Here is a 25,030-nt window from a genome sequence, read left to right on the forward strand (position 1 = left end):
GTGATCTTTGACGAGGCCAAAAGCAGCCTAGAGAAGAGTTGACAGACTGACCTGAGTTGTTTGATGTTACATGTAGGTTGTGGTAAAAACTTAACACAGAATGACTCCTGTTTTTGAAATAAGACTACTTGAATATTTAAAAAAAAAAAATGTGTCACCAGAAAAGCCAACTTAAACAGGATTTTCTAAATTTCTTTACTAAAACTAATTTATCTGGAATTGAACTTCAGTTTCAAAAGTTTGTCTATTTAAAAACCATTTTTCCTCATAAAGGGATTTAACTTATGATAACATCATTATGCTTCAAAGTATTCAAAAATGAGCATTGTAGGCATGGATAGCCTGTGTGATAAATTTATAGATGGAAAAGACCTGATTGACAAACAATTGAGATACCTACCAAACAAGCCATATATATGGTTGTTGGACTTTTTTTTGAGCACCAAAATCAAATTTCTACGCATTTAAAAACCTATTTTTAATAAATAAAATCCCAATTATTACATGCCCAAATTATTTTGTTGAAAGGATATTTAGGCTAGGCGCAGTGGCTCACACCTGAAATCCCAGTACTTTGGGAGCCCAAGGTGGGAGGATTGCTTGAGGCCAAGAGTTCGAGAGCAGCATGGACAACATAGCAATACCTTGTATCTACAAAAAGAAAAAGAGAAAAAATTAGCTGGAGTTGGTGGCACAAGGCTGTATTCTTAGCTACTTGGGAGGCTGAGCCAGGAAGATGGCTTGATCCCAGGATATCAAGGCTGCAGTGAGCCATGATCACACGATTGTGTTCCAGCCTGGGTAACAGAGCGATATTCTGTCTCTAAAAAAAATTTTTTAAAGAAAGGTTATTTAACTTGATCCTTCACATTGGATTGACACAAGAAATAAGTGTGAGGTGGGCTTGAAAAGAGCAGATCTAAAAATCAAGGTGAATTTTTATGTTTGACTATATTCAGTGGTAACACTGCATAAAAAGATGTCCTAAAGGCTTCAGGCAGTTCAGAAGAGTATTATTAGAGAAGGAAACAGAAAAAGCAAAAATATCCTACTGCATCATGGACTCGATAGAAAAGTCATTATTTATTTTTGTTAAATATAGATAATACCTGTTTTGCACATACATTCTGCTTTTATGTACATTTGCCTTTTAAAAAGTCTTTCTATATTTTAAGAATACAAAACAATATAACCTATAACATTTAAGTATCCAATAGATTTTATAAAAGGTTTAATGGTACATCAGAGGTCACAAACATTGTAAATTACATATTGTTGTATTTGTCTCCCACAGATTATTTGCCACTGTTAGCTAGTCCCATTGGTTTGTTTAAATAATCACATTTCTGTAATAGAAAAGTAAAGAATACACATTAAGAGATAATTTTGGGAAAGCATTCACTTTTATATTTTCACGTTAAAGTAATAACATGTGTACAAATATTTCTTTTTTGTTGTTGTTTTGTTGTTTTGTTTTGTTTTTTGAGACAGAGTCTCACTCTGTCGTAAAGTTTGGAGTGCACAATCTCACTGCACCCACTGCATCCCAGGTTCAGGCAATTCTCTTGCCTCAGCCTCCCGAGCAGGTGGGATTGCAGGCATGCACCCACACCAAGCTAATTTTTGTATTTTTTTAGAGAGACAGGGTTTTTGCTATGTGGGCCAGGCTGTTCTCAAACTTCTGGCCTCGAGTGATCTGCCTGCCTTGGCCTCCTGAAGTGTTGGGATTACAAGCATGAGCCACCATGCCTGGCCATATAAATATTATTTTTGTGTTCCTTTTTTTGGAAGAGGGGATCCTGACTTGTTGTGTTTCATGTTGGTACACTAAAAGTGTTGGTCATCCTATACCAAAGATGTGGCTTAATCCATTCTGTGTACTTGAGATATATAGGAAAAAGTAAAGTTTAAATAATTGTAAAATATTATTTTTCAAATTCACCCTTTTTATTTCCTAGAAAGTGAGTTTAGTGAGCTTAGAGGGCAGATGAAAGGGCAAAACCAAGTAACATCATATTCCTCTCTAATATTTGTTATATACTCGAAGCTGTTTAGTTCTCCTGTTTTTATTTCGGGGCAACTCTGATACCCCCCAAAACACAAAACAAATAAGCATCCCACTCAGAAAAACAACAACCACACAACCTGCTTAGGTTTACTAACAAAAGTGTCGAATTGACAATGGGGCATTAGAAGTTGTATAGCCCTTTTCCTACATATTTATACCCTGATGTTTACTTTTTTTTCTCCTTTCTTGATTTATCCAACCTGTTCCTTATTTTATTGGATAAATTAGAGAAGTTATGTAAATAATATTTTTTGTTAGTTTCTCTAAAAGTTGTCTCTAGGGCTCATTTACTCTCCAGACTTTTCAGAACTAAAAATGCAAAAGTTGATGTGCTGAAGCTGTTGACATGTCTAGCTTTTCAGCATTTTTACTTTTAATAAAGAAATTTTTGAAGTTGAAATGTCAAATTTTGTATTTCCTTGTGTTATCTGTGTTACTATATGCTTTGAAATGGAAGTTCTTAAAACGAATTAATTTAAAGGATTTCTTTCCCCATATCACACTGGAACTTTGCTGCAGCATTGGTTATAAAACCAAATTTAGGATAACAGTAGTCTCTTTAAAGGACATTCAAAAGCATTCTCTAGTGTCAGATAATAAATGAAATCACTTATTTGTTGATCAGTCATATTAATACACATCTAATACTACTGAATACTAAACACTAACTCCTAATGACAGTGTTTCCTATGTGCCAGACACTATGGTATATATCTTATATAGATCTCTTTTAATCCTTACAATAATCTTAAATAACCTTGCATAGTATTATCTCCATTTTACAGATGGGGTAAATGAAGCTTAGTGAGAGATAACTTGTTAGGCAGAAGTCGAGATTTAAATCCGTGTTTGTTTACAAGTCTGCTATGTAGTACATGAGGAAGAGAAGGATTTAGTCCCGTTTCATCCTTCTTAAATGTCAAGGCGTCATTTACAAACCAGTGATTCTTACCTGCCAGTTATTTTCAATATTATATTCCATTATTATCATACTATCAAGTATCATCTTGTATTAAGAAATTACAGAGATCATTACTATTATTTTTCTCTGTTAGGCATCTCCAAGAGTTACTGTTGATGACTATTTAGTAGCAAAATTAGCAGATACTTTGAATCATGAAGATCCAACCCCTGAAATCTTTGATGACATTCAAAGGAAGGTATTATTATGTACAACATTTATCATTTTATCTTTTTTGAGAAAAAATACTTTTATGTAATGTAATTAGTTTTTAAATACTTTTTAAAAGTAGAGTGGTATTAAAAAGATAAGCTATGGCAATTATACTTCTCAATTCCAGAAATGTAAACCAGTATTTTTGTTTATTTTGTTTATTTTCTGAGGAAAATCCTTAAGTTGGGTTGTTTTATTTGAATTTGATTGTAGAGCTAGATATTAACATGAGCCTTGAACCTTTACATGTACTTATTTCTCAGAAAACACTTCCCAGAACATGCTGTCTGTGACTTGTGTTGCAGTATGATTTTTTTCAATATAATTTAGTTACTGGAGGGATCAGAGGAAATCATTTGTTGTGAAAAAGTCTTATTGCTGACAGCGTGTAACTATGATACATTATGACAAGACCTCGGTGTGTCTTTTGGTGAAATTGTATTTCGTAAAAATCACCACATACCTGTATTAATTGTTGACTATCTTGATTTATTTCACCAAGGTATATGAACTGATGCTACGAGATGAAAGATTTTATCCTTCCTTCAGACAGAATGCACTTTATGTGCGCATGTTAGCTGAGCTTGACATGTTAAAAGATCCTAGTTTCAGAGGATCCGATGATGGGGATGGAGGTAAGGTGGCACCCATTTTACACATATATGCATATATATTTGTATATATTCGGCTTACCAAAAGAGCTTTTATATAAGTTAAAAATGTTATTGGAGTCCAAATATAAACTGTAATATATTTAAAAATCTACAAATGAATGACAGAGTTTAGTGACTGTACTAAATTAAAATATTGAAAATTTAATAATGGATTAGAATATAACTATAGAAACCTTGAATTCTTAAAGAAGAATGTTTTCTTCAGGTGAGTCACTAAAATATTTTTATGGCAGTTTCCCTTTTGCGAGTAAGTAATAATATTCATGATTAACAATAGAATTATTGAGAAGATTTAATATGCAATAAGTAATGACTCAGTATATCATAAACTATAAAGCATTATAAAAAAAACTACAGTTTTAAATATCTTTAATTGTATACTTTTCCAAATTCTACACAGTGTGAGAGACTTTTGAGCTAGAAAAAGCTGTAAGAGTCGTTTATTCCAACCTTCAATTTTTTCAAATGAGGATAATGAGACCTATTAACATGTTATAGTGAAAAACGTGTTTTAGGAGTCAGAATGTTTAGATTTTACTCCCATTCTACCACTTACTACCTATGTGTTGTCCAAGTACTTAAATTCTTCAAGTCTCATTTTTCTGAGTTGGTAAATCTGGAACAATATCCTCATAATATCTTACATTAGTCATTGTTAGATTTAAATGGAATTATGCATTTGAAAATGATTTATAAAGTAAAACACAAGTATCAATTTTTATTAGTAAATAGTGAGTTATATAAGAATAGTGGGAGGGATAGTCTTTAGAACACAAGTTTCCAAATTCTTAGGCCCAGTGATCATTAACTTGTGATTCAATTCAGAATTATTTATTAAGCTCTAATTAAATATCTGACGTTTGATGATCTTTCTGGTATGTTCTACCAAGTAAATGAATGAGGTCAATAAAAAGTAAACGGGAAAGATTAAGTATTTTAAGAAAGTGCTTCAGTTATGACCATTTACTAATGAACAGGTTTTATGGACAAGCACACTTGGGAATGGAGATAAAATAGCGAGGTCGTGAGCACTGCTTAAAAAAATATCTCTATTATGGAAGTCTCTCAGTCTCCCTTCTCCTCCACCTCTTATCCCTCTGTCTACACTAGTGAGATTTTGTTTTTTAAATAATCTAAGAAATCTAGTTACCGAAGTTTACATTTGAAATTTAGTAACTTTTGTTTGGATGGTTTATCTGATGCCTTGGGTTTTTAAATTAATACTCTTTCAAGTTTACTTTTGTGTACAATTGGAATAATCTATTAACTGATTTTGATTGCATAAGTATGGAAAATTTTAAAAAAAGAATAGAGTTCTTCTCTGTGAGTTGAATAGTAAAATTTTATGTACCTCTAGTTTGTTGTATATATCTGTACTTACTGTCTCTGTTGAAAAATGTTCTTTTATAGAGATACTATATGAAATTTGCAATAGCAACTCTGTGTCAACTAACCATCCTAAAATGACTATCATAAAAGTTTTTGTTGTTTATACTAATTTTATCTATTTTAGAAATTTCTTAGTATTTGTGAAGTAGATTTTCTATATGACTCAGAAAGAGAGAAGACAAAGTCATAACCAACTAATTTTATGGGCTTCTAAGTAACGTATAATTTAAACTGGTGATGGTAGCAATATATTCTGTGGAAGTAATTTTTGATCCTATAATTTAAGAACTCTTTCCAGTCTTTTAAATGGACTTTTAGCTTCCATTGATATCTTTCCAGCCAGTCTGTCGTCTTCAGTACAGCTGTTGGAAGCAAACTATAAGCAATCTCAAACTTCCTAAAATCATATGCTGTACGTTTTTGAAACATGAAGTATATTAAAATTTTTTTTTTTGGGAACTGGTTTTGATCTGAAGTAAATTTGCTTCTCATATATCAGTCATTGAGTAACTTCTCACATTTGAATCATTGATTGTAGTTTGAGATTACATACTTATATATCTTATTGTCTTTCTAAGACATTGCTGTCTAATATTTTGTTTCCTAATTGATGAGTTTTATACTGTGAAATTATCCCTTTTTTGAAACCATTTGAAAAAAATATGTGGACTGATGGGTATAATATGAAACATTACTATTTAAAATAACTGTCAGGTTTTTTTTTTTTTTTGAGACGGAGTCTCGCTCATCGCCCAGGCTCGGGTGCAGTGGCGCCATCTAGGCTCACTGCAAGCTCTGCCTTCTGGGTTCACACCATTCTCCTGCCTCAGCCTCCTGAGTAGCTGGGACTACAGGCGCCCGCCACCACGCCTGGCTAATTTTTTGTATTTTTAAATAGAGATGGGGTTTCACTGTGTTAGCCAGGATGGTCTCAATCTCCTAACCTCATGATCTGCCTGCCTCGGCCTCCCAAAGTGCTGGGATTACAGGCGTGAGCCACCATGCTGGGCCAATAACTGTCAGCTTTGTTGTCTTTGTCAGTGTTTAGGTTTTAGGCCACTGGTTTACCTTTTTCAAATAGTAATGCTTCTGATATACTTCTTTTTATATGATTATTTAATCAAAAAAAGGCCTTTCCACATTTTTTTGTTATAAATTAGTTTTCTGACTTTTAAAATTAAGCTGCTCAGCACTACATGCATTTTTTAGACATTCTGAAATTTTGACTACCTTTTAGACATTCTGAAATAATTATCTAATCTAGGGATTAATGTGCAGCTGATTTTTTTAAAAGTAGTCTACATTTGAGCCTAAAATTAATGGACCAAGTCATATCATATGGTATAGTACTGTATCCTCTGGTGGTTTTTCTTTGCTTGAGTAGAAATTTCATTCCTATTTAACTAAACTTAATAGTAGGTAAAGAATTAGCTGGTTGGCTTGCTTGTGCTTACTATCTCTCCTCTCTCTTTTTCTCCTCATTTCATCCATTGCCCTTTCTGTTTATTCATGATTACTTTCTTTAGTTATTAAATTATTTTAAAAATAGATATTTTCTCCTTTATTACAACAGAGTTTCATAGTCTTTTAAAACTATATGAATATGTTTTCCTTTTTAAGTTTTAATCTCAACATTGTTTTTCTCACCATGTTGAACAGTGCTTTCTTTTGTTTTCTAATATTTGTAGGTAGTCATCCAATTCTTGATTAAATGTCGACCAAGATTGATTTTATACTGTATTTCTGGATCTTCTTATTGTTGATCAAGAAAGTAAACTATGCCCTATTTTGATCCCAAATTCTCCTTTAACTTGACTTGTCTTTGGTGGGAAGATTTAAGAGGTGGGCAGACTACAGAAGAGGTAGGAGGCATATAATTGAATAAGGAGGATAGAGAACTATTTTACTCATTTTAAGTATCACCAAGGGATAATCCTAGGTGAAATTCCCATTTTTTTAATGACCCAAAGGGCTGAAGAACCAAGAAATGTTCTTGAGCATTTAGAGTAAATTTGGAAGGCAGTATCAGCTGCCTCCTTGTAGAAATTATAGTCTTGCTTTTTTGAAGACCCATTTAGAGAACCAAATTCATAAATAACCTCTTAAGTGCTAGAAACCATATATTAAACTGTGTATGAATATTGCTTTACCATAGATTTGTTTATGTGTTTAATAAAGAAACACCTTAATTGGTAACTTAATTTTCTTAGATTTATAATAAAACCATAAGGGAAAAGATTATTGCTTGATATTAATGTTTACTAGTAATCTAAAATTGACTTACTCTCTAACATTAATTTTTCCCTGTTGCTTTTTAAAAAAGTTAAATGGAATTGCATAAGCAGTTTTAAGTGTCTTTTTGTCTATTAGTTATATATTGATTTAAAAATCTGGACTTCCAGTATTTTCAAGAAAATCTACCACCAAGAATAAGAGGACTTAATAGACCTATTAAAAATAAGTCTGTTTCTCCCTCACACTACAGACTGATTTTATTTGTAATCTTTCTTAATCCAGTGAGACAGAAGTTACAGAATAGTGCTGATGTTTCCTAATGGGCCTCATTCTGCAGTGTTTTCCTCATGCTTATATTGTATTAGGCAACTTATTTGATACTATGAGAATAAAAACATTTAATAATTACTCTCCTGAACACTAATGCCTTTTTGATTTTTGGCCAGCTATCAGGTACATACCATATTGTCACTTAAATGCCTGGCTTAGAAAACCATCGAACTTTAAGGGATCAAGTTTTTGGGAGTATTCCACAATTTTATTTTTTTATTTTTTTTTTTACTATTATATTATATCTTGGCTTATGTGACTTTCATTCTTGGTGTTTGAACCTTAGATAAAGCAACCGTTTTAAAGTTTTTTGCTGTATACTAAGTTGAATTTCCCCCCTGCAGAATCTTTTAATGGGTCTCCTACAGGAAGCATAAATTTGGTAAGTACTATTATGGGTACTTTATTAAAGTGACTTGAAAATAATGTAAAAGGCTGAGCCTTAACATATGTAAATAAATGATATATAAAGAAGGCCCCAAATCATAATTTAGTGTTGTAAAAATTATTATGCTTTTAAAGAAATGCTAAGTTCACATATAAGGCATATATGAATTAGAACTTAAAAATTATATTTTATCTTTATTTAAAAAATTGGTTTAGGTTAAACCTGCATAATTGCTTTTGTGCATTTTGTAAAAAATTGATTTCATTATTTTTAATTCCAATATTTAGCATGTTTAAATTATGATTACTAAATTGCTATGATAGGCAGTAAGTTTGTGACACATAAATGTTTATATTGGAATCAGTTTTTTTCTCCTCTTGTATTTAGAAAGAAATATAAAACTGGTGAGGATAACCAAAACCAAATAGATATTTCTTATAGTCTACACCAAAACAAATTCAGGTCGTTGTAAACAAAAAAAAATTTTTGTTAAGTTTAGACAGTTTTACAGCAACTACATCCTTAATGATTAGAAGTTAGAATGACATGTTTTTAGAATCTCAACTGTCATTGGCATTTTATATATTCAAGGTACAGTGTAAAATAATGAACATTTTAGCTCTCTTATATATCCAACCTTGCCATTGAATAACTTATTTCCTAAGATGCTGTTAGGAGGAAATATTAGTGTTCTATGAAGGTTTCAGTCCAGTTTGGCTGGGTTGGGGAGGGGAAAAACAGGTAAGGTATTGTTTGTTTTGTTTTTCCTCCTACCTGCATTACTTTTTCTTTTAGACCTTTCGTAATAGCTAAATGTTTTAGAGGTTAGTTGTCTTATGTTTACTTCTAAAATAACCTTATTGAGTAAATGTTCTATTACTGTATTATAACCTTTAGTAAAACACTAAAGCAGATCTGTTGTGGAATTGTCAGATACTTTGTAACTTTTAAAATATTTCCTAAATCATTTGGTATTATTACCATTTACTTGTTGTAGTCCAGAGCTTTAAACAAAAACGAATTGCTCCTAGAACTTGAAGGAAGTGTTAAAAATAATGTTCATTATATAGAAAAGTTTCCAAATGTGATGAAACCCTTCCTTGGTTTGAAAGTTTTTAGTATTCACATTTGTAGTGCTTGTGTAAATATTTAAACACTACTAACATTTTTTTTTTCTTTATTCCATGTCTGGAATAAATGCTTTTCCAAATAAGATAAGTCTCCTTTGTCACATGGTAGTATAAACCAGAATAGTCTCTGGATAAAAAGAAGGTCATTCTTGAAGTCAGTGACTTGGAGTATTTTATTATTCCCATAAATCTATTTGATTCATACTGTTAAGTAGTTGGACCATGTAGACAAATTTTAGTGAATATCTGCGTTTTAAAAATAGCTTAAGATTATAAACTAGATCACAATAGTTTATTCCAGTATACTAAACAAAGGAGATATTTAATGTGTTTGGTATTGTACTCATTTTGCCATTGGTAGCTTGGTAGGTAAGTTACAAGCATTTAGTGCCATTTTCGTTGTGTTTGATGACTATCATCGTAAATTTGAATTTTCAATTTTTGTCTTAGTGTTAAAAAACACTTTCTTACAAGGAGTTTAAGAATCATAACTTAAGGAGTACTCTGCAAATTGTGCTTATTTCAATATAGCATTAATGTACTTGTTTTGAAATCACAATTCTCTTTTGCTACATTTCTAAATCAAGTGTAGTTTTGTCAATATTACTTTACCAATTGTAACTTTGTAGTCCATTGGATATTTACATGCATTATAACTGTAACTAATATTTTTCCAAAGTTTTCATCATATGTAATGAAAACAATATTTACTAATTGCATATTTTAAAAGAGATAAAAAGACATTTCTCCACAAAGCCTTTTTAACAACTTTTGGATTGCATAGTATGAGATGCTAACATGTTTAAAGAGATAAGTATATTTACCTTTTTAAATGTTTACAAGGGAAGGTTACCATTATTAATAATGCTTTTTTTTAAAAAAATAGATTATTTTATGTTACCTGTGCTGGCTTATAATTAGAAGAAGTTATAGTAGAAAATATAAATTTGGTAGAATATTCCATTTCCTCTGAGTCTTCTATCTTTCACATAAAAATATTGAAGTAAAGGTTGTGCTATTTCTATCAAAATGATTTCTTGAGCACATAAAAATAAATGCATCCTTTTTTTTTTTTTTTTTTTTCCCCAAAGCATTTTCATTCACAGTGTGTCCTGACAGTGATGTAGAGTAGGTATTAGCCCCATTTTACCGTTGGGAAAACTGAAATCCAAGAAAGTAGTTGATATGGTTAAAGTCTCTTAAGGTATTGATAGTAGAGCATGGACTAGATCTAATTTAATTTGATGTCTTTGCCATTTGAGTTGACCAGGGAAGTCTTGTGGATTATCTGCATAGAATTATCACATTTTACTTCTCTTAACAATCAGTTTTTAGTAGATACATTTTTGGCCTTCTTCTTAGAATGCAGTTGCCTTAATTTAAGTGACTGTGTCATATGGATGGTTGCATTTAAGTCATTTAGATGACTGTTTTAGTAATAATAATATTACATTAGGACTCAAAAGCTCATTCACATCTTATTATTTTTAAAGAGTGAAATATATCTGAATTTTATGAATATGTGAAATGTGTGAATAATGTAAATACATGAAATATGTCTAGATTATATATGTTAGGTGCCCTCAAGACCACTTCCAGGCTCAGTGATTTGCTAAGAAAACTCACAGGACACACCATAGTCTTACTCATGGCTAGAATTTCTTACCGTGAAAGGTTATAAAGCAAAATCAGCAAGACAACACGTGTGAAATGTTGCCATCAGGAAAACTCATTGGAGACTAAATGTACAGGTTTTTTATTGGAGGCAGATTACATAGCACATACCAAAATTCTAGACTCCTAGAAGGAAAGCAGGTGTTCAGCATAAACATTTCTTATATAGATAGTTTAGGTATGGTAAACCACTCTTACTGGTTGGAGAATGCTGGGAATCTTCCCTAAATTTAAGTTCCCAGATTCCGTCCAGGGAACAACCTTGGAAGCAGTCTTTTCTAGGCAGAGCAGTTTCAGGCTGCTATGTTAACTCTGCAGTCTGCTTTAATTATATGATTATATTCCTTTTTATGTATGTGTGGATATATGTATATGTGACAAAAATATTTTTAAAGTTTAGACCCAAAGGTCGTAGTTATAAAAGATTCGTTTTGAGTCAATCAATAGGCATTTATGTTTGTGGAATTGTTTTTGAAAACTGATCATTTAAAATCTATCATAGTCTATGGATTTACCTCATTTAATAAATAATCAGAATAATAGCTAACGTTTGTTATATTAGGCAGTTTTTTAAATGTCTTACATGTCTTATTTAATCTTCACATAATTCTCTGACTTAGGTAGTATTCTCATTTTATAGATAAGGAATCTAAATTAAGTATAACAATTATTTCTATATTAACAAAAGTATTAAGCTAAAAATACAGAGCTGGTTCTAGTATATTTCAACATAAATGTTAATGTAAGAATATGTCTACTTATTTTTATCTAGATTTTCTTGCCATATAAGGACCATAATTGAAAAGTAGCAAGTTACAGTAGATGGACAAGCAATTAAGGGAGAACTAATCTAATAAGTTTATTACTGAATTATTTTGTTTTATTGTTTCTTAATCTTTGCTTTTTTTCTGTTAGCCTAAATGGAAAAGATTATTGTGTGTGGAGGGGATGGAGGGTATACAAATAATATATAGTTTACATGCATGAAAATGAGTAATTGTAATGCATATATGATGTAGAATTCTTTGATACTTTTTTTCCTACAAAATTTTAAAAATTTGTTTCCGGTTTTTTTTTTCTCAGTCTTTAGATGACCTTTCAAATGTGTCTTCTGATGACTCAGTACAACTTCATGCCTACATTTCAGACACTGGTAAGAGAGTTTGAAGTATAATTACTGCATTAAAACTATGTATTATTGTATCCCTAAATAATTTTCCACACTTAATTTTTACTAACCTTTTTTTGTTCTCTAGTCATATTTCTGTTACTTTTTTTCTGCAGCATGTCCTTCATTAAATTCTATTGTATTTATTTGCTTATGTATTTGATCTCTCTAAGATTGTGACTATCAACATTTGAAAATGCTTATGTTCTAAGTGTTTTACTATTTCTAATAAACTCTGAAACCATTCTTTTCCTCTTTGTGCTTGAGTCTAGTTGATAATTGTCTGTATAATTCTCATTAAATCTTTTCTGGAGAGATCTTAGTTCAGGATTGGTTTTCATACATGCAAAGTCAGGCTAGGTAACTGGGTTAAATGAAGCCTCCGGTATAGAAACTTGCAGAACTTCAAGAAGTGCTTGAATGAGGTGAGAAACCTCTAAAGCTTTGTGATCATTCAGCGTACATGTAGAATTGTTAGTAAACCCAGGAAAAATAACCAGTTTTCATCATTGCCATTGAGTTATTAGATAACACTAATGAGTATTAAATAATGATAGTTTTCTTATCTGACCTCTCACTGTTCTTAGAATATAGAAGTGTGTTTGTCATATTACATACTGAGGTATATACCTCAATTCAATTTCATGGTTACATTTTAGACACTGAAGAGATTTTATAGTATAGTATAGTATAGTATAGTATAGTATAGTATAGTATAGAAGACATTAACTTGTATCTTTTAAAAATAGGTCTTCATTTCCATTTTCTTCTCACTGGAACTGAAGTCTCAATTTACATTTGTTGCCTGCCAGATTTCTGGAAGAAAACAAGTATTTATTAGCTTCTTAAAATGTATGGAAGCACTGTGCTAGGTATATTTTTAAGAAATTATTTCAGGCTGGGCTTGGTGGCTCACGCCTGTAATCCCAAAACTTTTGGAAGGCTGAGGCAGGCGGATCACGAGGTCAAGATATCGAGACCCTCCTGGCCAACATGGTGAAACCCTGCCTCTCCTAAAAATACAAAAATTAGCTGGGCATGGTGATGCGTGCCTGTAGTCCCAGCTACTCGGGAGGCTGAGGCAGGAGAATCGCTTGTACCCAGGAGGCGGAGGTTTCAGTGAGCCGAGATCACACCACTGCACTTTAGCCTGGCAACAAAGCGAGATTCCATCTCAAAAAAATATATATATATTATTTCTTCTTGAGAATCGTGTAAATACTGAAGAAGCAGCATAGTATAGTGGTTAAGAGTATAACCTTTTTACTGAATTGCTTGGGCTCAAACCCCAGCTCTGCCGTTAATAGTTGGGTGAGCCATCCAAAATTAAGATCTAGTTTTAAAAAAAAAAAAAAAAAAAAAAAAAGCTGCTGGTGAACCTGAGTGAGTTCCTTAACTTCCTTGTACCTTAATTTCCTTATCTGTAAGATGGGATAGTAATAATAATAATACATAACTCATAGAGTTGTTATGGAGCTAATTAATTACATTGGTAATTATGCATGATAGACATATTTGATTGTTGGTTCATTAAATACTTATTTTACTAACTGGACTTCAGAGTCTCTTTGATTCTAGATCTTTTAGCATCTTTATTTCAGAAAGTAGGAGCTTATAGACTAGTCCAGTGCTACTGAAAGGAAGCAGTACACACACAAGAATGGTGATCTAGTATGTGTATTGCTTCCTTCATTCATCGAGAAATCTTGCTTTAAAAAGTATTGGCTAAATTAAACAATATGATTAGTAATGAAGTTGATTTACATTCTGGTGCCTTTTTTTTACATAATAAAAATTAGTAGCAAATAGTTTGCAGATCACCTGCTGTGAGTAACATTGGTCTAACAAAAACAAACCGTTCTAGCTAAATCACCGTCTTCACAAAACCAATATGTGTAACCCCATTGTCTTTAAGTCACATTACCTTGATGTCTTCTGCATTTTTTTTTTATAATTACCTTATTATTTTTCCTACCGTGCATGCACCCTGGGTGATCTTCCAAGCCTATCGATTTTTGACAAATTCTGATTATTCTTTCTTATAGCTCTTCTCCTTTTTTGTTTCTTGCTATTCTTGCTCTTGTTAATTTTTAATTGGTTATGGTTAGCTGCCTAATTGGCCTCTGCTTTCTATTTTCCTTTCCCAAACCTATCTTGGACACACCTGATAAAACCATTCCCTTGTTGCCACGCTAACTCCATTGAGAAATGGTGGTTCTCTAACGTGATTAAAATGTGTTGTGCTGTTTGATTTGCATAAGTCTCTGAGAGACAGACAAGTGGACGAGGTGAACAGTGAATGATAGTGCTACTTATAGAGCAAGATGTCCAAAGTCTACTTCTAGTCATATATTTTGTCAAATCAGAAACAGTGATAATAGATGGAAAGGGAATCAAAGACAATTTTGAAAAGAAAGTGCAAATCTTAGAAAAATTTTTATGAAAGTTCGGGAAGAGCTTCTGTCCAACTACTCTTGCCAATATAGAGTTCTAACTTATATGTTAGTAATTTACCAAAAAGCTATACTGAACTTCTTCTGCCCAGTTCTATACAAAGTAGCAAAATATTAGCCCCAGACCTTGACCATTTTTATTCACACTTACAAATCAACGTAATACATTATTACAAGATCAGTTTTAGACTTCTGGTTAGTGTGGTAGTCTGAACTGCTATGGGAAATCATGCCTTCCACGTATAGAAAGGCTGAAAACATTATTACAAGAATAGCTGAAGGGGAAAAACTACAGGTGCCATATACCATGAAGAAAAATAAATTCAGGGAATTGAAGGGGTGTTAAAGCAAGGGGTTCATAGTAGCATAAAGACTGGATCTTGATTTTGATAGCATTTTCATTCCCTCACATTTAGAGGAGGCAGGATGGGCCAAGGCCATGGGAAGCTGGAACAAAGTACTTCACATAAAGCCTAGAGTCACAAAGGGCAGCTCAATGTCAAAGAGGAACTAGGAAAACTTAGCCTGCCATCAGTAGAAAGAACAAGAAATGTCAAGATTATGATTGGAAATGGTATCTGTCACCCACAAAATACCGAAAGCCCAGCTTGCATCCCATCATGAGTATGTCCGGATTTAGCTGTCCTCAAGTGATTATGTACTGCAAGATCTCAAGCCAGAGAGTTAGTATTAAAATTATTTCTGAACCACTGAAACCAGCAGTTAGAGTGATGACACTTGACACTGTTCAATGTGAATGCTTCCCTAGCCAAGGGCACTCAGAACACCCAGGGAGAAATAAAACCAGCTGGAAATGAGCTTACAGAAAGCAATTAATAGCAACAGAAAGAAATATGAACCACAATAAGAGAAAGCCAACAGAACCAGCAGATAATTTGCATCCTGTGAACTTGGAGATGGCAGTCTTAATAGATTTGGCCATAAGTATGTTAAAAATATTCCTAGAGAGAAATCCTAAGACAAGAATAAACAATATGAAAAAGAACCAAATAGAACTCTACAGATAAAAAAATACAGTGATTGAAATAAAGGTCACAGGATAGATTAAGAAATAGGCCGGATACAGATGAGAAGAGACTCAGTATTAACTTTTGGAGACCTAATTGTAGAGTGCAGAAAGATAAAGAAATGGAACATCAGAAAGACAAGTTAGAGAAAATGATTTAAAGTGCATCTCCTTAGTTAAGAGTAGCACAAAATGGGAACAGGCTTTGATTTTAGAGATTACCTGACTTGATATGTGGCAAATTAATGCGAAAATGCTTTGAAAAAAAAAATCCCCAGAATAAACTGCACTTGTGAACTATTGAACATATCAAAGAAAAAGAAAATTACCAGAAGATAAATGTTACCCCGTGGCTGTTGCTGTTTAGTTGAAAAGATTTTAATTATAACACAACTGAAGAGTGAAGGCTAGGACAAAACATTATTTTGTTTATTTTTTCTATATTAAATTTAAGAAATTCTAATTTTACTCTCTGAGGTAACATTAGATGTAGTAATATAATGATGTAGTGATGTAGTAACAGAAAGCTCTTTGGAAGAGAGAGAATTGTAATGGGTACCACTTTGTGATTGATAGTGTCGTACTAAACTTAGTTTATTTTGTATTTTAGCCATTATATGTAATACCTTATGGATGTGAGTATGGAGGATGGGAATCTATCCTTTGGTGACATCCTTCTGTCTCAGTCTATCATTTCAGATTCTTCTTCATTTCATATTATCTTTTTTGTTTTCTTCATCTTCCTCCTTTTTTGTGTCTTTCGTTCCTCTTCATTTTGTTTTAAATGACTAGTATATGCTGACTATGACCCATATGCTGTGGCAGGCGTTTGTAATGATCATGGCAAGACATATGCATTATATGCCATCACTGTACACCGGCGCAACCTGAACAGTGAGGAGATGTGGAAAACCTATCGTCGTTATAGTGACTTCCATGACTTCCACATGAGAATCACTGAACAGGTAATGAATTTTTAAAAACTTGTGTACTTTATGTTGTTTCTTGATTTGATTTTGATTATAAATCTGAGGATGCTCAGATATTGATACGTTTAAAAAATAAGGTAAGAATTTTTGGTATAATCACCATAAATCTTAGAATTAATCTGAGCATTTAACAAATAAATCAGATGTTGAACGCTTCATCAGTCCTAACCATTACGGACTAGTGACAAACTATCAAGGGTATACCTTGGAAAATTAAAGTGAATACATGTTTCTGATTTTAAAATTTGTTTGTGTGTATTGTGCTTTTCGAAGTTTTTTGGGCTTACTTTGAAGTAGGAATGGGGATTGCTATAGGACATTTTGTGCTTTTGTTTTTGAAGGCATAGTTTAAACCTAGAAGTTATTTTAAATGGCAGTTTCATCCAGCAGTGTAACAGTGAAATGAATCCTTGATTCATTACTCAAATTATTTTGAATCACAACCTAAAATAAATTTAATATTAACCAAATAATATTTTTAATTCTTACTTTTAATTCTTTTAATTTTATTTTTAATTCTTGTTTTATAGAAATAATTTAAAAGGACTCTTAAAGATAACAAATCTAAAGAAATTATTTCCCTGTCCTATTTTTTAATTAAATATTTTATTTTCTCAACTTAAAAAAAATTTTGATGAATTGGAATAAATGATCTATGAAATTTATTTTAATTCTTAAAAAGTCTTTGACTCATTCAGGGCTTTTAGGTATACAACTGGTATTAAACCAATAATAGTTAAAAGTGACATCTGATTGGGTGAACTAAAGCTTTGAAATGACATTGCACTACTTTAGAAATCAGAAAATATCTTTTTCAACTTAATATAGTGGAAAATATATAGTTGGCACCATGATAATCTTATTAAAATATCTTGTGGGTAGAGATTAATAGCTTAAAAGTGATGAAAAACAGGTTAATGTTGACTTCTGAAGCCTGTATTAAAAGGACTATTTTGAATTATATTAATAAGAAAATTAAATTAATACCTTTAGACGTACCTGTTCTTCTGTTCTGGAGTCAAATATAACCTTTCTTCATGTTTAGCTTGACTTGTTTGCAGAGATGAAATAACTTTCTGCCCCACATTGAAGAAATAATTGCTTTACCTTTTTAAAATATTACCTGTTTGATATTGTTTTAAAAGCATATAGCTCATATATCTTTTTATTCCCATCCTTACACTTTAACCAAACATGATAATTTAAAAAGTAGTTTGAATTGGTAAGAGTTTTATTTATTTGCAAATGAATTTACTTGCAAATTAATGAGAGTATTGTTTAATATGAAATTTTTATTGTGTAAATAGTTGTAATTTTCTTTCTAGTTAAGAGGAATAATCATTCCCTGATTTAAATGTAGAACTAGACTAGAACTGTAGGCATTATGTTTACATATTGACAAATGTAAATGAAGAACATACCTTTTAAGAAAACTTTTAAGAGGACAGTTCATACAGAAATTTCCCTTTTCAATTCAGCACCAGAAATTATATGACATTGATACAGCACAATTTCTTTTTCAAACAGCTCATGCAAGTGAAATGGACGTGTTTTGACTTGGTGTTTCCTTTTTTGTGTTTGTGTGTGTGGGTGTGGGGGTGTGTGTGCGTGTGTTTCTTATAAAGTCACAGTAGTGATATATCTAAGTGTTTAGATTGTTCACAGAACTTAAGAGATTAAAAACTCTTCTTTTAAATGAAAATTAGGTTTTAGTAAAATATTAAGTATCTGTAAATAAGACTTAGGGTGTTTGCCTTTTAGCTCAGCCTTATCTATATTTTAAAAACAAATCCCTTATAAAATAATGGAAGAAAAATGTAATGACTTGTAATTCAGCAGTTGGTCACAGTACAGCCTGTTAACATGAACAAATGGTAACTACATAGAGCACTTAAAGTAAAATTGTTTTAAAACAAGTTTCATTTTGTTTATATCATTTCGTGATACAACATTTTTTCCAAGACCAAGCTTGGTGCCTCACACCTATAATTCCAGCACTTTGGGAGGCTGAGGTGGGCAGATTGCTTGAGGTCAGGAGTTTGAGACCAGCCTGGGCAACATGGCGAAACCTTCTGTCTACAAAAAATACAAAAAATTAGCTGGGCGTGGTGGTGCCTGCCTGTAGTCCCAGCTACTCAGGAGGCTGAGGTGGGAGGATCACTTGAGCCTGGGAGGTGGAGATTGCAGTGAGCTGAGATCCTACCACAGCACTCCAGCCTGGGTGACAGAGTGAGACCCTGTTCCATAAATAAATAAATGACAGAGTGAGACCCTGTTCCGTAAATAAATAAATAAATAAATAAATAAATAAATGAAAATCCAAGCTAAATGTATGAGCTATCATTTATTTTCTTTAAAGATTTTAATATTCTTATTTGTTGTTTTATGGAGACTTATAAGAATTAAAAGAAACTAATTAAAATGTTAAATGTCATGATTTTGGAAACGGCCTGAGCTGCTCATTCATTGATTTAACAAATATTTATTAAGCTTTTCCTATGTGTCTGGTACTTTTCTTGGTGTTAGCAACATATAAGGGAACAAGACAGACCAAGTCCTTGCCTCTAAGAGCTTATAGTGTAGTAGTTACTGTGCATTTCTGTTTTATTTGGTGAAATCTATATGGGTACAGATAAACTACTAATGATTTAAATGATAATATTAAGTATTCATTAAGATAACTGAGTAAAAATATGCACCTTATTAAACAAATTTTGAATTGCTTTAATACAAAATTTTAAGTCTGTTCTTTAAATTTTCCAGGAGTGTATTGGGTATCTAAACTTGGTGTGTTTAATGTAGAAAAGTAAGATCTTTGATTTTAGAATGTCTACGATTTATGTGTAGTATTTGAATTATTTGTAAACATTGACATCCTCTGTTATAATTTATTTTAGTTGTTTTTTGCTGAATTTCTAATTTCTTTTAAATGCCTTTAAAAATATTTTCATGAATTTTTGGCAGAGGGAATTACATTACTTTTCAGGGAATGGGCAATTGTTTTGTTCGTACTTTAAAATAATATTTTAAATAGCAAGTTTATGATGAGTTAATACAGAGTGTAAATTTTCACATTTTCTCCCTTGCTTTTATAGTTCGAGAAAAGTGTTAGTGATTTATGTTTCTGTTCCAGACAGACAACTTACAACGGAGTTTGTTTTGGTAATTTAGGCTTTAAGAAAACAACTGTTTTTGTAGTTTTTTTTTTTCTTTTTATTAGTAAGGTTTAAAATATTTTAAAGTTTCTGAAATAAATTGTTGTTTTAATGGATACTGTCATATTGCCTTGGTATATTAGTTTGGTAGGGCTGCCCTAATAAAATACCGCCAACTGGGTGGCCCAAATAACAGAAATTTATTTTCTGACAGTTCCAGAAACTAGAAATCAAAGATCAAGGTATTGACAAGTTTGGTTTGTCGTGAGGCCTTGCTTCTTGGCTTGTAGATGGCAGGGTTCTTGCCATGTCCCTATGTGGCCATTTCCCTCTGTGATGCATTCCTGTTGTCTCCTAGTGGGTCCAAATTTCCTTTTCTGATAGGATACCAGTCCGGTTGGTTGGGTTGGGGCCCACCCTAAGGGGCTCATTTAAACTTAATCATCTCTTTAAGGGCTTTATCTCTGAATTCAGTCACAATCTGAGGCACTGAAAGTTAGGGCTTCAACATGAATTTGAGGAAATACAGTACAAGCACAGAAGACTTGGTAATGCCAGAAAAAATATGTATTTTCTAAAATTGAATCAGTAGTTTAATGTGGATAGGTCATATTGCAGGAAATATCTTTTAGGACACCTTGAAAAAGTAAATTTGCTTCCAAAAAATTTTTTTTGACATGTGATACTCAGTGAGGATCCCATTTCTAATACTTCTGTGAATCACCACATTTGAGAATATTGCTATAGTATGATGTTTTCTCTATAAATTACCTGTACCCATTTTTGGTTTTCCTCCCAATACTGGAGTAAAAAACTACTTTTGCCTTTCATGTGTAACATATAATGAACTTGTTCACATTTTAGCTCTAAGCAGCTGTCAGATTTGTCCTTCTTTTAATAATGTCTCAGAATCTTCCAGTTTGGCGATGGAAATTATCCTAATCCTTTTCATTTCTCTTTAATCTCTGCACCAAGAATTAGTTTTCTTTACAGAAATGTTCTTCTTTTGAACAAATAATTGTTTAAAAAAGTTTGTTTCACTTTAGGATATGTATCACATGGGAAAAGTGGTGAGGCCTGTTTGAATTTCAGTACTAGGCTGTTGGTCAGGTACAGTCACTAGTTAAATGACTTTGCTGTTAAACTATTTTAGCAGCTAGTATGGTTAAAAAAAATCTATGTTTTAGCAAGGCATTACAGATTACGATGATGGACCTTTGAAGGTGCATCCAAATGTTAAGTCCATAAGTGCTAGACTTATAGTATACACATTTACTTTGTGTTTGTGATTTTACAAAGATAAAGTATATGCTGACTGTTACTAATTTTTTTTGGTTAGTGTAATCTCTGAGTTTATGTTTAATGTGGTTGATGGGACAAAGGTATCAATATTTATTATAATTGTATATACACAGGGTTATAATATAGCTACTATCTGTATTTTGAAAATTGTCATTTTATTTGCTAGTACTTTATTCACAGGTCAAAGACTTATTAAGGAAAATATTTTTTAAAACCTTTTATTATAAAAATTTTGAACAATCTCAACGTTAGGGAGAATATGAAATGAAATCCCACATGGTCAAAATCCATCTTCATCATTTATGCAAATTTGTCATTCTTGATTTAAGATACTTTTTAAATAAATAATATTAGAACGTGTTTTGAGTATATTTGGACAATTTTTTTATTTTCTGATTTTCACGTAATATATTGCAAAATTATCTGTTGAAGATGGTTTTGTTATTGTTGTTTGAGATGGAGTTTCGCTCTTGTTGCCCAGACTGGAGTGCAATGGCGCACTTTCATCTCATCGTAACCTCTACCTTCTGGGTTCAAGCTATTCTCCTCCCTGAGCCTCCCAAGTAACTGGGATTACAGGCGTGTGCACCACGCCCAGCTAATTTTGTATTTTTAATAGAGACGGGGTTTCTCCGTGTTGGTCAGGCTGGTCTCAAACTCCCGACCTCAGGTGATCCGCCTGCCTCAGCTTCCCAAAGTGCTGGGATTACAGGCATGAGCCACCGCACCTGGCCTGAAGATGTTTTTAATATGTAGAGAAATCATCACTTGGGGAAACCTTTTGTCTTTATAAAAAGTGCTATTGAATGTATTTTGTCTTACAGTTTGAAAGTCTATCAAGCATATTGAAGCTTCCTGGAAAAAAGACTTTTAATAATATGGATAGAGATTTTTTAGAAAAGAGAAAAAAGGATCTAAATGCATATTTGCAGGTAAGCTCATGCTTACTATAATCTACAGATTTTCATTTAATATAGCACACAGGTATAGAACGTTTTTCATTTAATATAGCACACAGAGTGTTTTTACTGTAATCGCAGGATAGCCACCACTTTTGTGCAGCATGTCAAATGTGACATGCAGTCTGCTTAGTAATTTGTAAACATTATTTCTGCGTGTATTGATTAACTTAGAAGTTTTTAGACACTCCGTGTTAGGAATTTTGCTTGTTTGTGTTTAGATAAATGCACATGCCTGTCTTCTCCTGGCTCAAACATTTGAATTTTTTGTTTAAAGTGCTAAATGTCTGTATCATTTATTTACAAGATTCTTAAGAAAAATTACCTTTTTCCAAATCTTTTATCATAAATGTATCTTTTAGATGTTGCTGTATTGTGTACTTCTTAGCTAATGAACTCAGTATGTCAAAACTTGTTCCATTGAAGGGACCAAGCTAGAATGTTGTTACATTCCAGTTGTGAAAGCAATATTTTGTTTGGGGCTTCCGTATAACACTTGAATGTTTTTGTTTGGATTATTTTATGTACTTTATTTCATACCATTTTTATTTAATGTTTTGTTTGTTTTGAGACAGGGTCTTGCTGTGTCACCTAGGCTGGAATGCAGTGGTGCCATAATAGCTCACTGCAACTTTGAACTCCTGGGCTCAAGGGATCCTCCCGCCTCAGCCTGCTAAGTAGCTAGGACTACAGGTGCATGCCACTGTGCCTGGCTAATTTTTTTAATTTTTTGGTAGAGATGGGCTCTTACTTTGTTGCCCAGGCTGGTCTTGTATTCCTGGCTCGAGCAATTTTCCCACCTCAGTCTCCAAAAGTGCTGGCATTACAGGCATGAGCTACCTTGCCCAGATTATTTAATGTTAACTCTAGAATTACTATGCAAATAACGTAACACTTTTCTAATGTGGATCTTCTTAGTATAAGCTATAAGATCTGAAAATAAAATAGTAAATATATTCGGACAGCTTTCATATTAGTACACTTAAAGTCAAAATAGCTGATGTGAAGAATATGTATACCTAACTGTTAATTGTCATAAAATTATTGGTGACTTTATCTTAACTGTATAATTGGGTTTTTAAAAATATAAATTGATATTTTTTACTATACATTCTTAAAATTTATGAGCTAAAGTTATAAACAATAGTTAATTTCTAGCATCCTGTCAGTTTAAGATAATCTCTCTTTTTTTTTTTTCCTGTTAGTTACTGTTAGCTCCTGAAATGATGAAGGCATCCCCAGCTTTAGCTCACTATGTGTATGATTTCCTTGAGAACAAAGCCTATAGTAAAGGAAAAGGGGATTTTGCTCGCAAGGTAAGTAAGCAGACCACTGCACTGGGTTTCTTTTTAGGTATGTTTTCTTACTTTGTTTGTAATAAAAGAAAATAAATTTAGATTTGTATGTGTGTTTTAAAACTAGAAAATTTTATTAAGTTCTCCTCAGCATGTTTATCACTATTGATAGGAATATCTACATATAAACTCCTGTCTTGACATGTTGATTATAATTCAACAGATGCTTGAAAGGAAGAAAAAAAAATTTTAAAATGGTACATTAAGAAAAGTTTGCCTGAGACAAGTCACAAGCTTTTTGTTATCTTTAGAAGGAAATGTTTCGTTCTGAGAGAAAATGTCATTTACTTGGAATAATGATAAAAATATTAAATAGGATATGTTCTGAAAGTATTTTTGCCTCTTGAGTAAAATCTTTATTATATAAAATATTTTAAATAATTTAAAATAGGATTTAAGACCTATACTTGGAATAAAATCATAAGGTAAGACAGTAAATAAGTGCTTAAATTAGGTAGGATAGCTTAGTGGGTAAGAACACAAGCTTTGAAATCAGGCAGTCTTTTGGTTGAAATTCCTGCTCTGCTATTTACTAGCTGTGACCTTGAGCATGTTACTGAACCTTTGGTACTTCAGTTTACTCAAGAAATTAAGATTTAAATTTCATTAGAACATTATGTGAATCATGCAATATTCTGTTTATTACAGTGCCTGGAAAATAATAAACCTCTGAATAAATGTTTGCTCTTAGTAATAGTAGCAATAGGAGCAGGAGCAGCAGTGGGGGAAGCTGGTATTATTTATACCACTCTGTATTTTATCACTTTTTATAAGTTTGAAATTATTTCAAAATGAAAATGTAAAAAGAATAAGGACTTTCTCACTACTCTTCATCCCCCTAAAAAGACCAACTTTTTAGAAAAGATTAAGGAATTAATACAAAATAAGTAAAAATTGACAATTATAGGAAGTTTGGGCCAAGCATGGTGGCTCATGCCTGTAATCCCAGCGCTTTGGGAGGCTGAGGCGGGTGGATTGCTTGGGCCTAGGAGTTCAAGACTAACCCTGGTAACATAGCGAGACCCTGTCTCTACAAAAAATAAAAAATACTAGCTGGGCATGTTGGTGCACACCTATAGTCCCATATACTCAAGTGGCTGAGGTGGGAGGATCGCTTGAGCCTAGGAGGCCAAGGCTTCAGTGAACCATGGTCATGCCACTGCACTCCAGCCTGTGAGACAAAGCAAGAACCTGTCTCAAGAAAAAAACAAAAAAAGAGTTCATATGATTACTTTAGGATTTTTGATTGTATAGTTTGGTGCAAAAGTAATTGCGGTTTTTGGACATTAAAAAAATGGCAAACAACACAATTACCTTTGCACCAACCTAATAACATTTCTAAATTAGTGTTTTATTTTAATAATAAGTTCCAGGGTGTGGACCTTACAATGGAGGGGAAAAATATATGTTGCTTGTCTGTGTATTTCCTGACTGAAGTGATTGAGTTAAATTCCAACTTTGAGCAGTTTTGTCACTGGAGATGCATTTTAGTCTTCCATGTTTTTTATGTTTATATATCTTTTCTCCTCTAAAGATTGTATCCATTTTAAGATAAACTGA

General features: G+C 32.4%; 1 protein-coding gene across 17 annotated transcripts in view; it reads left to right on the plus strand.

The window, feature by feature from the left end:
• Nucleotides 1-25,030, plus strand: part of SNX13 (sorting nexin 13) — a 181,696-nt gene that overhangs the window by 104,582 nt on the left and 52,084 nt on the right. For 7 of the 17 annotated variants that reach the window (XR_012432612.1, XM_065542244.2, XM_065542243.2 and 4 more), the window contains 7 exons: nucleotides 3,124-3,228; nucleotides 3,745-3,877; nucleotides 8,215-8,252; nucleotides 12,146-12,215; nucleotides 16,503-16,675; nucleotides 21,981-22,088; nucleotides 23,321-23,431. Coding sequence is in view for 15 of the 17 variants with exons in the window: in XM_065542244.2 (XP_065398316.1) it covers nucleotides 3,124-3,228; nucleotides 3,745-3,877; nucleotides 8,215-8,252; nucleotides 12,146-12,215; nucleotides 16,503-16,675; nucleotides 21,981-22,088; nucleotides 23,321-23,431 (738 nt within the window). In the remaining 2 variants the exon portion in view is untranslated. The remainder of the gene's footprint in view (nucleotides 1-3,123; nucleotides 3,229-3,744; nucleotides 3,878-8,214; nucleotides 8,253-12,145; nucleotides 12,216-16,502; nucleotides 16,676-21,980; nucleotides 22,089-23,320; nucleotides 23,432-25,030) is intronic. The other 10 variants (XR_012432613.1, XM_074035382.1, XM_074035381.1 and 7 more) reach the window with 3 other exon arrangements.

Source organism: Macaca fascicularis, chromosome 3, assembly GCF_037993035.2.
Source record: "Macaca fascicularis isolate 582-1 chromosome 3, T2T-MFA8v1.1".
Classification (NCBI taxonomy): domain Eukaryota; kingdom Metazoa; phylum Chordata; class Mammalia; order Primates; family Cercopithecidae; genus Macaca; species Macaca fascicularis.